The sequence below is a fragment of the Leopardus geoffroyi genome, chromosome B3, assembly GCF_018350155.1.
Source record: "Leopardus geoffroyi isolate Oge1 chromosome B3, O.geoffroyi_Oge1_pat1.0, whole genome shotgun sequence".
In the NCBI taxonomy this organism is placed as follows: Eukaryota; Metazoa; Chordata; class Mammalia; order Carnivora; family Felidae; genus Leopardus; species Leopardus geoffroyi.
This window is the reverse complement of record NC_059337.1, coordinates 82,273,699-82,290,550: the sequence shown is the minus strand read 5'-3', so window position 1 is coordinate 82,290,550 and position 16,852 is coordinate 82,273,699. Positions and strand designations below refer to the sequence as shown.

General features: G+C 40.7%; 1 protein-coding gene across 6 annotated transcripts in view; it reads right to left on the bottom strand.

Moving 5' to 3' along the window:
• AKAP6 (A-kinase anchoring protein 6) overlaps positions 1-16,852 on the bottom strand; it is a 483,440-nt gene that overhangs the window by 259,073 nt on the left and 207,515 nt on the right. For all 6 annotated transcript variants that reach the window (XM_045450650.1, XM_045450656.1, XM_045450655.1 and 3 more), the window contains exon 4: positions 14,194-15,960. In XM_045450650.1, the coding sequence (XP_045306606.1) occupies positions 14,194-15,960 (1,767 nt within the window). The remainder of the gene's footprint in view (positions 1-14,193; positions 15,961-16,852) is intronic.

Sequence of the window (16,852 nt, the reverse complement as noted above, 5' to 3'; positions counted from 1 at the left end):
CTCCCTTCGGTTAAAGAGTGTTGTAAGAATTATTATTTATAAGCACATAATTATAAATAAATATTATAAATATATATAAATACAAATTATAAATAAGTAAGTACATATTATTTATAAGGTTGTTGTGTGACAATATTACAAACTAGCAGCTTGTTTGTATTTGTCTGAACACACATTCATAGCATAAATTCCCCTACATAAACTTCCTAAAATGTCAAGAAGTACATTAACTAAAATTATTGGGCCAATTAGAGAAGAATTATCTCTAATACAATATAAGAATCATCTGCCAAGATAGGAGGCCCAGAGTCTCATAGAGAAGAGAAGTACAAAAATCTGGGGCAACCAGCACAGTTCCCAAGAGGACGGAGAAGTAGCCTTAATCATTGTGGGTGGGGGTCTGAGGCTTCATAATGACCGAGGTGGCTGGAGGTGAGAGGAGAAAACAGGGTGGTGACGTCTGATCCCAAAAGGCTGAGTGTAAGGGTGGGATCAGAGAAGCCAGTTAAAAGGCTGCTACAGTACACCATGAAGTAGCTGCTGAGGGCTGGACCGAGACAGCACCAGCGAACGTGGAGGTTACAGACAGAATGACCTACATACAGGAAGCGGCTAAGGCCTGACCCCTGCCCTCTCATAATAGTAATAATAACAACAACAGCAACCACAGGAGCGAACGTTTACTGAATGCTTACTACGTAGCAGGTACTCACCTCAGCTCTTCATACATTTTAACACGTTCACTAGTCACCACGCTTACATGGAAGGTAACACTTTTAACCCTATTTTGCAGAGGAGGAAACTGGGACAAGGCCACATCGCTTGGTGAAGACAACATAATATTCCCAGCCACCACACTCTGCCACCATGTAGCACCACAGAAGCTCCCCCATCTGTTAATACAGGTGACTCCAGAAATCACTTCCTACCAGCGTTACCTTTTCCTTTGCCGTGGAGTTCTACCTAGTACTTTGCTGTATATTCATCTCTTTTGGCATCTTGAAAAAGTCTACTGTTCTAGGAGTTCTTTCCAGCTATATTTTGCTCATATAAATGTGTCTCTAGAAAGAAGAATGGGCACAATATAACTTTTCATGAGCCCTGTATCCTATGGAGAAGGCACTAGTTGACAGTCTCTTGAATACCGTGGCATGCCCCAAACAAGGTAAAACTAAAGATGTAGTGAGGATAGGATAAGTAAAAGGGCTTTAATGGGACTTTATATGGGTACAAATAGTCTTCTCTACACTATAGGAAATTAAAAAAAATATTTTTGTTAATTCAAAATATCAGCTTTATCATTATAAAGTAATGGGCTCCAGTAGGAAGAAAGAGGAAGAGTACTAGATTGTAATTGTGACATACACCTCTTTCTCTCTGTCTGCCTATCACTCTCCCTCTCTCCCTTACACACACCCCCCCCCACACACACCTTTCAAGCTGAAGTCTCCAGACAAATCAGAAATATCAGAGCACCACCTCTAAGTGACACCTCTCTGGTTTGATTATTTTAAAAGAATTAAAAAAGAAAGTAACAACAGCTTCCTTTATTCCTGGATAAATAATTAAAGCAAACAGTAAAGCCACTGGCTTCCTAAAAAGTAATGCACAGGTCCGCATCAAAATGGTAGATGGAAAGCATATGGGCCTGAGCTTCCAGACAGCATCTTTCCTGGGTAAAGTTGTTTATTTGCCATGCAAAACTCAGGCCAATCATCTTCATATAGTAATATCCGCAGCCTCAGACATGGTCTGACATCTGAGTGACCTTGACACAGAACCCACCCTCTTGGAATGATTTTCCCCTACATGGTCTGAACAGAGCACAAAAGCAGCGCTGACAGGTAATTTTAAGAAATCACAATGGCAAGTCTGCCAAGGTGAATGCTTCCTATCTGCTTCATTTAGCTTACCTGATTTCCTATAATTTCAGGCTAATCCATATCTAATTCCTACTGGGTTACTCTGTTCACTGCAACCATTGTTCCTGGTCTCGTAGCATCTTATGAACTCTAGTCAGGCCCCAAATTCCTCTAGGATGTCTAGTTCTTGTCATATTACAGTGATAGGAATGCAGCCCGAATAGTGTTATACCTTCAGGCTCACTGATGTCACAGCCTCACATTCATGTACCAGGGGGATCTTGTCAGGAGAATTTACCCAGAACCCCATGGAACAGAAAGCCAACCATGTTGAAGTGATACATTCCACTGTGTATCTTACTGAGAAATGGCTGCTTAGTTATTGCCTTACAGTCAATCTCACAAAATTTCAAACCTAAAAAGGATCTTAGAGGTCATCCAATTCACCTTCTTTATTAATGTATACTTTTCAAAAGTGAGGTTTAAGAGATTAAATTTCCAAAGTAAAAATACTACTTAGGGGCAGAATTAAGATTCTTATTCTTGGAGCACCTGGGTGCCTCAGTCAGATGAGTGTCCAACTCAATTTCAGCTCAGTTCAAGATCCCAGGGTTGTGGGATCAAGTCATGTCTAGGGCTCCATTCTGAGCTTGGATCCTGCTTGGGATTATCTCCCTCTCTCTCTTTCCCTCTACCTCTCTCCCCTGCTCACCCTCTCTCACATGCTCTCTCTCAAAAAAATTTTTTTAAAATATTTTACTGAAGCTGCTGCTGATTCCCTGTATTCACAAGTGAAGTCACACTAATGGTAAGACTAGTACAATGAGCCATTGTTGTTTGTAATTTCATATAACAATCTGTGCAATGGCATGAAAAACAATTAATATTCCATTTTAAAGACTAAAAAAGTTGGGGGGTTGTATAAACTAAGCCCTAAGTTCATGCCTTCAACTCCTTTACCCTTGAGAAAATGACCATATTTTTATGCCTCTCTATCCTCATTGGTAAAATGGGGATACAACAGAAGAGTATTTGTATCAGAGAGTGCTTTTTTCTTGAGAATTAAATGTGATGATGTGTGAAATGAATAAACCTCTTGGTACCTCACCTGACACACTTGTAAGCGGGCCATAAATGTCAAAGTTTGCTTTGGTTTTGTAAATTGTTATCTTTCCAAAGCATCCTACTAGCAATAAAGGGTCATGACATTAGGTTTAAGGATAAAGAAGAATTCACTATAATTCTAAGAATTATTTTAGTTGAATTAAAAAATGTAACACTCTTGATTTTCATCATCACAGAAATACTTCCTGTCAAATGTGGTTAGGCATTTTCATTATCTTTAGACAAGATATTATTTAATCAGAACCTCTCCATACTAAGAAAATACAAAGGACTATTTTCATTTAATGTTTACAACTATAAACAAAAAGAACTGCACCTCTTCGTTTTATAAATGAGGCCAAAAACCAGATGCAGTGACTAGATATACCCTCATGGTGGTGCTAAATCATCACGATAAAGCCTTGAGACACATCTAAGGCTCTGCAGAAACCAAAGTGATGCAGGCCTGAAATATTCCTAACATATTAACCAGGAAGGAATTTGCTTTGGATCCCTACGGTTCTTTTCTAACAACCTTGAGCAATAACCTTGGCATACTATCTCAACAAGTCCATTAGCAATGTTAATTCACAGACTTTTCCTGGCATTGAAAAAAAACAAAATGTACACAAAAGCTTATTATCCTTTAAAAAGTGTAGCCTTATCTTTAAAAATATTATGCTGATTTAGAATTCTCAGTTTGGATTGGGGCAACAGAGTTTACAAATAAGATAACATTTACCTTTGCCCCATTCACTCACTGTGTACTTTAATTTCATATGTCCCTTGCAACTATTTGTTAAACTCCTTACATCTCTCAGCCCCCAAACCAGATTGAAATCCCAATTCTTTTGACCCCTTTCCCCCACTCCCTTATTTTTAAAAAGCCAAAAATTTTTATCGACTTGTCTTTTATAACATCTCCCACCTCTATATCTTTATTTCCTCAGTTGGCTTCCAAAACCACCGTTCAAACCCTTTTATATGTCCAGGCTATTGTAATAACCTTCCAAATTAGCCTTAGAGCACTAGCTCCCAACCTTGACTGCACATCATAATTGTTTGAAGAGCTCTTAAAATTACCCACCTGCTGAGATCCTAATTTAGTTAGTCTGGGGTGGAACCTGAGGTTGGGATTTTTTTCAAATCTCTCTAGGAATGAAAATAAGCAGCCACAATAGAGAACCACTTTGCAAGTGGTATATCCAGGCAGGTCCACCACAGTCAGATTAACCTTCATACCAACTCTCTGGACCAAAAAATTTAAGTGGTTTCTTATTTTCACAAAGATTGCAAATTAGTGACTTGAAAGCCACATCTATCCTATATATGTGTTTTATTTGGTCTGTTTTAAAATTGTTCAGACCCAACATTTTTTAAATTGGAAGATGTCACATAAAACCGAGATTTCCGGGGCGCCTGGGTGGCGCAGTCGGTTAAGCATCTGACTTCAGCCAGGTCACGATCTCGCGGTCCGTGAGTTCGAGCCCCGCGTCGGGCTCTGGGCTGATGGCTCAGAGCCTGGAGCCTGTTTCCAATTCTGTGTCTCCCTCTCTCTCTGCCCCTCCCCTGTTCATGCTCTGTCTCTGTCCCAAAAATAAATAAATGTTGAAAAAAAAAATTTAAAAAAAAATGAGATTTCCTACTTTTTAAAACATTGCACGATCTTGCCACACAGGGTCCACAACAATCACCTGGAGCTGACCAGTGGATAACCTTTAGACATGGCACTAACCCTCCAGTTGTTCGGTTCCCATCCCTCCCCATTTACGCCTGGCTGAGTGACTCACTTATGTTATTTGTCTGAACTCTTAGAGGCATTTTAGTTTGTAGCTCCTGGTCTAGAGGATAAAGTTCAAATCGAACAATACATTCATTCACTCACCCACTCCCTCATTCATTTATTCATGCATTCATTAGACAGGTATTTATTTTTGTATTTGTACTATGCAAACACTTGGAATTCAAAGTCCATCATATTTTGTCCCTACAACAAGCGTTATTATAACCAGCAGTCGGTTAAGAGACATTTGCCTCCCAGTGTTCATAGTCTAGAGGCTCATTTCTCAAACTCCTTTGCAGTTAGGTGATGCCATGTGACAAAGTCTGGGTCAGTGGGTTGTGAACACACACAGTATGTGCAACTTCCAGGTTGTATGTGTGAGAAGAAAGTTGGCTGCTCTCCACTTCCCTCTTCTGGTGAGCTGGAATGCAGACAGAATTGGTGAGCCACAGAAGAGCAATAGGGAGAAGGTACATGGATGCATAGGTGGCCTCTTTCCTGGACTGTCTGCCTACCTCTTGTTATTTACAAAAGATAATTCTATCGTATTATACTTTGGGGTCCCTTTGTTTATAGCAGTTTAACATATACTCCAAACACCAACCATCTCTCTACCCTTTCCCAAATACATCTTAAATATTCTTGACCTTAACCTTAGCCTATGCCAAAATTTCAGTCATTAACCTTCCACCTCCTCATCTCTATCTAAATTCTATTCACCATTCAAGACCCAGCTCAAGTAGTTCCTCTTCTATGAGGCTTGATCTAGTTATACTTGTTATTATCTTCTTTCCTCTGTTCCCCCATTGTATGACTTTCCACATGGTATTTACCAAATACTATCTTATGTAGTAATAAGCACAGTGCTTTGAATTATGTTGACAACATAATTAAAAATAGGTCTATAGTTTATAGACCTAAAACTATAAAACTCCTATAAAACTCCTCTGGGCTTCTGTCTAAGCCCAGAAGACAAATTCTAAGACAAAAATTTAGGTTGTACATAGTATAAATAAAGAAGAGAATAAGGAGTTCCTACAGCATTCTGCTATTATATTACACCTTTTGTTGAATCATCTTCTGTACTATCAACTTATGTTCAATTAGTGATCCTTTAGGACTTTTGAATCTTCCAACTACAAAGCTAAGCCTTCCCGATTCATTAAGAATCTTTTTCCTTGATATTTAAACTAAATTATTATTTTCTTTATTCTTGCATCTAAACAATTCCTCAAATCTCTAGATACATATTTCTAAGACTAAGAAACGCACTGAAGGGAGCAAATTCAAGCTTAGATAGTCATGAAAAGCCAACTCAAAGTGCTCTCATGTCCGGAATCTGAGAATCTCTACGGCAATATTAAAGGGAGAAAGTAGAAGATACTCTTGGGAAAGAAATTAAAAAGAGAAACAGGAGCCAGAAAGTGAAAACTAGAGAGTCCAGAAATAAAAGTAAAGAAAAAGGAATGAGAAAGAAGATGTAAGGAAGAGAAGGAAATGAGAGACAAGAGGAAGACCAGCAACCAAAAGAAAACAGTTATCATAAAGGAAATGCACATACAAAATGAAATGCCAGTGAAAAACAGTCGAATCCAATAAACTTAAAATGCTTCTTACCTGATGCTCTTAGGAGATCGTATCAACACCTAAGAGCAGACTACCACTCCAACGACTCTAGGAAAACTGGTACATGATTGGTATAAAAGAAATATCAAAAGTGAGTGAGAATCGAATTTGTGGCAGACCTTGATTATAAGGTACTCTTGGGGGTGAATAAGAAAGATAAAGCTGTATTTCAAATGAGACTTATTCAAATCTCAAATCAAATAAATAATGCCCAGCTGAGATTATTAAAAAGAGTGACTCCGAATGTGTGTGTGTGTGTGTGTGTGTGTGTGTGTGTGTGTGTGTTTAAACAAATCCCAGAAGGTGACTTGGCTCTAGCTATGAAGCTGCATCCTATCTCACAAGAAACCCTGGGGTGAGATCCTTAAAACATGAGCAGTAATCACACTGAGAAAAAATAAAGGAAAACTCAAAGACCTAAAACTATAAAACTCCTACAAAAAACATAGAGGAAAATCTTCATGACATTGAACTCGCAACGATTTCTTGGCTATAACACCAAAAGCCTAGGAAACAAAAGCAAAAACAAATGGAAATACAGCATACTTAAAAATTTTTGTGTATCAAGGTCTCATTCAAGACAGTAAAAAGTCAACCTACAGAATGGGAGAAAATCTTTCCAAATCATATGTATCATAAAGGGTTAAGATCCATAATATATAAAGAACTCTTACAGCTCAACAACAAAACATCAAATAACCTAATTAAAAATGGGCAAAGAACTTGAATACTTCTCCAGAGATGGTACACAAATGACCAACAAGCATGAAAAGATGCCTCAACATTACTAATCATCAGAGAACTACAAATCAAAACCACAATGAGATGCCACTCCACACCCATTAGGATGGCTATTATTAAAAAAAAAAAACCAGAAAATAACAAATGTTGGCAAGGATGTGGAGAAAATAGAACTCTTGTGCACTACTGATGTAATTATAAATGGAGTAACTTCTATGGAAAATGGTATGGAGGTTTCTTGAACATTAAAAATAGAACTATCATGTGATCCACCAATCCCATTTCTGGATATATACCCAAAAGAATTGAGAACTGAGTCTCAGAGAGGTATCTGCACACCTACATTCATAACAGGGCTATTCACAATAGCCAAGAGGGGGAAGCAAACCAGATATCCTTCCACAGATGATGAAAAAACAAAATATGGTATAGATACACAATGGATTATTATTCAGCCTTAAAAAGTAAGGAGATCCTGTCATATGCTACAACATGGATGAACCTAGAGGACATTATGTTACATGAAACAGATCAGTCACAAAAGACAAATATTATATAATTCCACCGATATGAGGTATCTAAAATCCATAGGAACAGAAAGTAGAGTTGTGGTTACTGGGGCTGAGGGAGATGGAGGAAAGAGAAGTTTCTGTTTAGTGGGTAGAGTTTCAGATTTGCAAGATGAAAGAGTTCTGAGATCGGTTTCACAACAGTATGAATATACTTAACACTAATGAACTGTACACTTAAAAACAGTTAAAATGGCAAACTTTATGCTATGTCCTTTTCATCACAATGAAGAAAAGAAAAGGAAGAAAACTCAGGACAATGTGCTATTTCTTTAATGACTGCCATCATCAGCGTGGTATCATCGATGAGTCAACATACAGTCAAAATGAGGGTAAAAGATAGGACAACTTCTATATGGACCCATTTTATCTCCTGGAAAAAGGAATCAGTGCCAAGTTAATCCCAGGACCAAATCTGTTCTACATTCACATTACTCTGGGTTAACCAACCAGCTCCCTGCTCCATCTTGAGGCAGTAGCAAGGGTGGCTGCCTTCATACTGCTACCACAGACTTGACTACAATTTTACATAGCCTAGTTACAAAAAGCAAGCACTTGGCTAAGTATTTGCTGCACGGATTCTGAAATAACTTATGTGCAAAGACATCCTTAGCTGGCACCAAAGAAGTTTTTAAAATCAGGTTATAGATGTCTGAGATAAAATGCTAACAAGAGTTGGGTCACTGAACTCTAGTTGAGATGCCATAATCTGGCATTTGAAGACACTGGTTGCTGGAGAGAAAAGGGATCATTTACGTCATGTATCTATCAACTTGGTACCAATGAGCTCAACCTAATGGAGTAACATCTTCCAGGATGAGCTTTGAGAACTTAGTGTGAGCAGGAAGTCTGTGATGTGAAAAGTAGACCTTGCACTATACCCCAAAGGACAGATCTCCTGAAATGCTTCACTGAGGTGGCACCACACTGTACTGCATTCTCCCAGCCCTCCTACAGATCATATAGCTGTTAATCTGGTGTCAAAATTGCTCACCTTAAACAAGTGACTACTCATTAGGCAGTTCATTTCTAGTCAGGTCATGAGGAAGAAGTCACGCTATTCACTTATGAATCTAGTAGTGGTTTGTGGGTTTTCTAAATAGATTTTATCTGTGTATGTGATTATTGTCTAACTCCCCTGGCATTGGACTATATCCGTAGAAAACCAGGTCAGTCCTGGCATCTCAGTTGGAATCCCAGCTCTCATATTAGCAGCGGTACGACCCTGGGCAAGTCATTAGCATTGGAGCTTCAGATCCAACATCAGTAAAACAAGACCAATAAGAGCTCTTCCACAGGGTTGTCATACAAGTTAAATGAAAGAACCTATATCAGAACCTGGCACATAGTAGATGCTGATAAGAAATCATTTCCCTTCTTTCTTCCTTACTCTAGAGCAGGGGTCAGCAAATTTTTTTTGAACATTTCTTAAATGTTTTGCAATAAATGGGTCTGGTTCAATAACTTGACTCATGTTTTTCACTTTTAATTTTACACCTTGAGAAGCTCCTATTGGAGGTGAACATTCAGACCTGAAATGCTCAATTACCTCATCCACACAATAGGTTCTGGAAGGATCAACCATGTCTCAGCAAAATTCCCTCAACTCCCACTGAGAGATTGGGAAAGGGACATCCCTTAGGAACTCACAGAGTTAGTTAACAGAAACATTTTTATTTGCGGAGAAGAACAGGCTGCAACTTTTTCTTAGGTTTTAAAATATCACTTAATAAATATGTTTGCATTTGCTTGTATATGTGTAAAGCACTTCTTAAAGGACATATAAACCAAAACAACAGTGATCACCTTTGATGGGGTGGGAACTCAAGATGTGGAATAAGGATAGAGAGTTTTTTACTGCATATTTTGTTTTTGAGAGAAAGAGAGAGAGAGAGGGAGGGAGGGAGGGAGACAGAGCACAAGACGGGGAGGGGCAGAGAGAGAGATTGAGAGAGAAAATCCCAAGCAGGCTTCACACCGTCAGTGCAGAGCCCAGTGAGGACTCAATCCCACAAACTGTGAGATTATGACCTGAGATCATGAAATCAAGAGTTGGATGCTTAACTGACTGAACTATCTAGAAACTCTTTACTGGATATTTTTAAACATATATGTTTTTAAGCCATGTGAATACATTATCTATTCAAAGAAACGAATTTTCCTACAGAATAAAAAAAATAAAGAGAAATTTTTCACATTCACAAAACCAGCCCACTTTAAGAAGGACCCAAATGTGAGGGGTGGGGAATGACAGGAACCTAAACGGCATCTGGGACACTTGTCACTCGGGTGTTGTCCCAGGGGATTCTATCACAGCCCCATAAAATCCCTAGACTGTTAGTGGCCTTTTATGTGCCTTCTACCTTGTGTTCTGTGTGACTCAGAAAGGAGGCAGGGGAACTCGGGATGGGAAGGGAGGAGGAAACACCCCACTTTCCCTTTGATAAGGGTGGAGTCTGAAGCAGGATACATTCTTCAGCATTTTATAACTTTTTTATATCAGGCCAGAATTCTCCCCAGAGATTGCACACTCCCTCCCTTCTTGGTTCAGTGTGTGCCACATTTACACATTCTTCCCAGCCACCTCAATCTCTCTTTTCTTTTCTGCCTTCAAATAAGCTTTACTTTTTTAATGAAACTTTTATTTGACTTTACTTTCAACTATCGTCTTTTGTCTCATATTGCTTTCTCAGCCTAGTTCCTTGAGCTATTAGGAATGATTCTCTCACTTCTCAATCATCTGTATTCCAGCTTCTACTTCTACTCTTTCATTGAGTCCATTTTTCTCGAAGGTCCTCACTGACTCTCAACCAAATCTAAGGGTTGTTATTATTCTTCTCAATCTCCCTTTTGCAGAGAACAAAGCTAATATCCATCTCACATCCCTTCTCCATCCATTTATTTAACACCCAAGAATCCTCTCTGTCCGTTCCTGGTCCCTACAGATGGGCCTATTCTTTGTTCCTGCCTTATAGCTGGGCTACAACTTGAGTCTCAGTTATCATCCCTCTTCTATTCTCTATCTACCCTCATTTTCTCAGGGAATTCATCTATTCTCAAGACTTTAGTGAATAGAGTAAAGCACATGGGGCTTGAAGACTTGCTCTATGACTTACTAGCTGGGAAGACTAGGAAAAGTGATTTCGTCTCTCTGAATTCAGATCCAGCCACTCTAAAATGGGATTCATTCATTCGAATGAATTCAGTCTTTACTGAGCACTTACTATGTACCAGGCACTGTTATAAGTTCATTATATTCATTAGCATGCTTAGCAGATAAATACTTCTTCCCTCACAGACCTCTCATTCAAGCAAGGGAAACAGTAAACATACTAAAACAAAAACCATATTAAACAGAATAAAATGGCAGAATACAGTGAGAGCTGTAGAAAAAAATAAAACAGTTCAGGGGACACCTTTTAAAAGGTGGTGAGGGTAGGCTTCCCTTAAGAAGTTGGTATTTCAGTAGACACAGAAGAGGTTAACAAAATTAGAAACGAGGGCATCTGATGGAAAGATGCAGGCAGAGGGAACTGACAGAGGTCCTAAAGGCAGGGGCATGCCCAGCTTGTTCCTTCCTGGAACAGCAAGGAGGCCAGTGGGAATGGGGTGAAGTGACCGTGAGGAAGAGCAGTTGGAAATCAGGTCAGAGAGGAAATCAGGGCCTCTCAATTGACAGGAACTGTTTGGGGTTTTGAGCAGAGGCATGATATGATCTGATTTATGTTTTAAAAGGATCATTCTGGCTGCTGTCTTAGAAATAGACCATAATGGGAGCAGGATGGGAGCAGACAGACCGGTTAGGAGGCTAGTGCAGTAAACCAGACAGAAGATGATGATGGTGGCTAGGACCAGAGTGGGAGCACAAGGGGGAAAAAGAAGTGGTCCATTTTGGGTAATAAAATCTATGCTGTAGGGCTGTTTGAGAATCCTATGAGAGAATTACTGCAGGGAAAGTGCCTAGTAGAAGCCTGGTACCAAGAGGATGGTTAACACCCTTGTTAATTATGTTACATTTGCAGGTAGAAAAGGTTCTCTGGGACCACAGGTAGATCAAAGCTGGAATGTGATATCCAAGGTCAACTGACCTGGGGGTTGGCAGCTGCCCCACTGAAGGGGGAAGGGAGGGTAGACTGACCAAGGGTCTTAATCTTCTTTCAGGCTTTGCTTCATATCCCAACTCTGGGACAAAATTTCCAACTCCCTACAAGACACTTTCCCTTAACAGTTTTATCATATAATCAACATCAGTGTATTTATTTTTTAAATTACCTGCCTCCCCTCCACCTCAAGCCAGCTACCCATCCAAATGCTTCCTCCTGAGGAAGGAAGAGGCTGAACACTTGGCTTCATCCTTACACAATAATGGAAACAAAACGTGCTACCATTCTAAGTTGGTATTGTAGCCATTATCTGCTTAAAACATTTCTATTTACAAAAGAAGAAACAAGACCCAGAACGAAACATGATTAGCCATGGGCCACTCTAGGCTTTAATGACTGAGCAAGGCCTGGAGCCAGTTTTCTGGATCCAGCTCACTTCCTTCAACAGCCCTCCCCACCCTTGCCTGTCCCACAACACAGAAGTCCCTCAGATTGGCTGCCACAGGCCAGTATCTCTGCCCTGGTCACCATCACAATTATCATGACCTCCTTCCTGTTCCTGTCAACTAAATCTTCCAGAAAGGCTATTAGGGCATGGCCTACACTGCTTTTAAGTGTGGTGCCTCTGAGTTCAAATCCTTACTCTGTAATTACTAGCTATGAGGCCTAAAGCAAATTTTCTAATCTGTTCTGCCTTAGCTTTTTCACCTAAAAAAGTCCTACCTCCTATGACTTAAACAGAATAAAGCACATAAAGATCTTATCACAGAGCCAAGCACGAAATAAGAGCCCGGGAACCATTAGTTGTGGCTTATATTACTATTCACAGTAGGAGTTACTTCATTTTCAGAGAAGTTTCCATAGGTGTCTGGTGAGGAAATTCTAATTGCCTTGCTCTGGTCTTCAGGGCCTTGTAGCAACCAGGTCTATTACATATATGGGAACTTTCATTGCTTTCTGTTTATTTTATTTTATTTTTTTTCAACGTTTATTTGTTTTTGGGACAGAGAGAGACAGAGCATGAACGGGGGAGGGGCAGAGAGAGAGGGAGACACAGAATCGGACACAGGCTCCAGGCTCTGAGCCATCAACCCAGAGCCCGACGCGGGGCTCGAACTCACGGACCGCGAGATCGTGACCTGGCTGAAGTCGGACGCTTAACCGACTGCGCCACCCAGGCGCCCCAATTGCTTTCTGTTTAAAGCCTTCCAGTCAGGACAGTTCTCTGTACCTCCCCACCCCCCATAAACATGCTCATTCCCAGTTCCCACCTCTGTGTTTTGGTTTATGCTCCTCCTGCCTGAAATACCCACTGTCCTCTCTGTCTAAATCCTGGCATACTCTTCAAAACTCCACTGAAGTTCTCGCGCTTGACAAGAACGCCCCAGGCAAATCCTAACTCCACTGATATTATTTCTTCTTTCCAATATTACGGTATTTGCATGCAGTATATATTGATCACTTCCTTACTGAGAGGCATGGGAGAATTTAGTTAATAAGTATGGGTTCTAGAGCAGGTACCTGATCTCTCTCAGCCTCAGTCCCCTTAACCATACAATAGGGATGTTGTGAGGATTGAATATATAAATTCTTAGTAAAAATAATCATTAATATATGTTATTATTGTCTATTGACACTAACTCTTCCTTTGTTTTAGGCACCTTCATTTTCCTCCTCCAGGTTAGCCTGTCCATGTGTACTATACTTTTATCCAGTGTCTTAAATCACAGCTTAAATTATGGAGCTCAGTCCAGAGAATTTTGACATCTGTCCTCAAATACTTCATCTAATAGTCCATTATAAAAGTACAGATTTATCCAAGATATCACCCCCACCTCATCTCAGAGCCCATGGATGGTACACAGTACAGAGAACGTGGTGATCAGCCAGGGGCCTCAAAGAGGAGGAAGACTGAAGAAAAACAAGGACTCCCCCCTAATTAGAAACATCTGGTCTATTTCTATAGGGAGCTAACATTGTGAATGGTAAGCTGTTCTCGGGTTAGAACAAACCAATCAAAAAGCAGTGAGGACAACTACAATATTCCATTCACATACTCCTGAGGTACTGGTCTGTGCACGGCTGCCGTTCTGCTTTATTTCGTGTTCCATTCAAGGGGGCCCACCATTCACCAGGAGTCATGATGGGTGTCACCAATATCAACAGAGATTCCTGCACCAAGCAGCGCCACACCAAGCTAATGCACTGACAAGGGTCGTTCCTAATGATGCACATTCTGCCACAGTGCAGTGATCATTGGGCTTTTTCTTTTCTATCTTCGGGGAATCAGGATTATGAAAAATAGCTACACTTTTTATGATGGTGATGGGCAGGGGTTGACCTTTTTCCAGCATTATTTCCAAAGATCATAGAGGAACTCTTTCAAGTCAAGAAGACCACCTTACCTCTATTTTTTCCCATATGGCTTCATAGTTGTCTTGGTGTTGAATATCTTGCATCAGTTTCTGAATTAAAGCAGATTTTGTGGCAGAATGGCTCTCGTTTTTCTCAGAGGATGAAGCTCTCTCTGACTTCTCATCAATGTATTTTTTCATACCAGAGAGAGGCATACACAACTCCTCGTCAGAAAGAATGTCACTCAGGGGGCCAGACTCCATGCTCTCTCCTAGTGAAGAGGCTATGTCACTGGACGAGCTGGGAGACACTCTGCCTAGCCTCGTATGCTTCTTCTTGACATGGTACGTTGGGTAGATCTCGGAATCCGAATTCATTTCAGACAGTTCCCAGTCATCGATATTTTGAATGGTTTCTCCTCTGGGTTTCTGAGGCAGAAGCTTTGTTAGGTTTTCCAATTTCAGAGCTAAAACTTCTGTCTGCTTGAGGTGTGAGGGCAGTGCCAGGTATTCATCGGAGCCATACCAGGCTTCCACGACCTGACCGTTCCTGGTGACGTGACTTGGGGAGGAGGAGTAACTTTTTTTGCTTTTGTGTTTTGAAAGAAGGGGCACTGGAGACAGGATGCTGTCTGAGCCAGCAGAAGATTCACTACTTTGAGTAAGAGGTGGTGAACTGGATGTCTCTGACCTCACTGGCAATTTAGCATCCCAACTTCTCTGGTTACACGGCTCCAGTGAGGATGTGGAAACGGAGTCTGTTTCTGGCCTCTCTGTGGCGTTCGAAGTACCTGAAGGAATCCCATTCGACACTACTGAGCTCCTCATGTTTTCGGCTTGCTTGCCTGAACCGGCTCCCCGTTTGGGTGTTCGGCACAGAGGCACCTCTGCTGGGGCCTTGTGTGGCTTCTTAAGTCGAGGCTTCTCTTTATGGCAGTCACTAAGCCTTCCCAGGCTGGAGGATATTTCCTTAATGTGACTTTTGACTGTGTTCTCAAGATTCCCATCTGCAACCTTGTGCAAACACTCATATGACTGGCTGGCAGCGGATGGGCTGTTGGGGTAGGAAGACTGTAACACCAGACAAAGCTTGGATCTGTCAGGAGCTTCCACCAGAGAAGGGGTGCTTCTGCTCAACTCAGGCTTGAGATCAGCCATCTGCTTCTTTGTAACAGTGCCTTTCAGATTATTCTTAAAAGTTTCCTCTTTAAGGAAAAGCCCTCTTTTTGGCAATGTGGGCTGCGTGGGAGAGTCCTCATTATAATTAAAGCAATCTCTGATGGATCGCTTGGGAGTTGCATTTTCACAAGGCAGAGGCTGTTGGTTCTTTGCCCCAAGCTGGGAGGAGGAACTGGATTCTTGCTTCACAGCCTCAGAAGGGGGTTGTTCAGCATTTGTCAGAGCTTCCCCTGAAGGTGACGTCCCGGGCATTAAGCCTGGTGGCTCCTCGGCGGTAGAAGCACTGTTTTTCTCGCATCCACCTCTGTCATCCGCTGAAAGAGATACTTGCAACCTCTCCTCCCTGACTGCTTCGCTGCAGTTGGGAGGGACGGGGTCAGTAGCCACCGTGAGTAACCCAACGCTTCGGATGAGCTCGGGGAACTCCTTTTCCATCTCGCTGTAGCTCCAAGAGTCAAAGGGTTTGGTTTTGACCTGGCTAGAGGTCATGTCACCTAGGCCACCGAGCAAATCCTCACTTGGACTGTAGTCAGACAGTTCAAAAGCAGTAATACCACAATCCAGGGACAAGTAATTTTGAGAGCATTTGATAGTTAACTGTCCTGAGTCATCCACTTCTGTTAGAGAATCAAGTCGGCCCTGAAACAGACAAGGGCAACAGTTTCAGTAAATGCAACATCAATTACACTCAACTGCTGTTCAAATGAAATCTCAGCAGAGGCCACTGTAAAGGTCAAAAATGCAGCTGTCTCAATTTCTTCTGGTTTAACATACAGAAAGGCATATTAATCAATTATATTGCTTTATATAGTATCCTGTTCTTAAATATTGGATATTCCTTTAATCTGGAGAATAAAGCCTTGATAGAAATGGTCAAGGTCAAGCCAAAAATATCCATTATTGCCTTAACTTTCTATTTTAAAATAGCATACCATTCATTGAATAATTCATTTTTTATGCAATGCCTTATGTAACGATATTCTGGGAACCAAGTAACGTTAAGAGTAAAATCTCCATGAACATCTGTTTTGCCCCTTGCTATCATTCTAGCACCTACCACAGTGGTTAGCTTATAGAAGATGCCCAATAAATATTTTTAAGTGGTATAATTAATTACACTAAGTTTGACATGTTAACTACATATTTCATATATATTTGTCATATTCACAAATCACAGGAAGGCGAACTATGATTTGCATACATCACAGAAATAGTTCAAGACCAGCTTCTGTTTGTACCCACCCTTTTGAAGGTAGACACAGGTAAACCTGGGGAAGAGTAATGAATATTAAAACCTTACCGTCTCAGTCCCTGTCCTCTTTCTCTCTCGACATGCATTTCTTGCCCCCACTCCCATTTGTGTGTGTTAGGTACCAAGTGCCTCTCTCCCTTGTTATTTATAATTCAAGATAGCCCAGTTTGATTTGAAACCCCCCTATGCCATCAAATAGCTTTACAAGTATTTTTAATTTTTAATCTTTAATTATGTGATTAAGGCTTTTGTGTCATCACTAATACAGTTTCTAATATC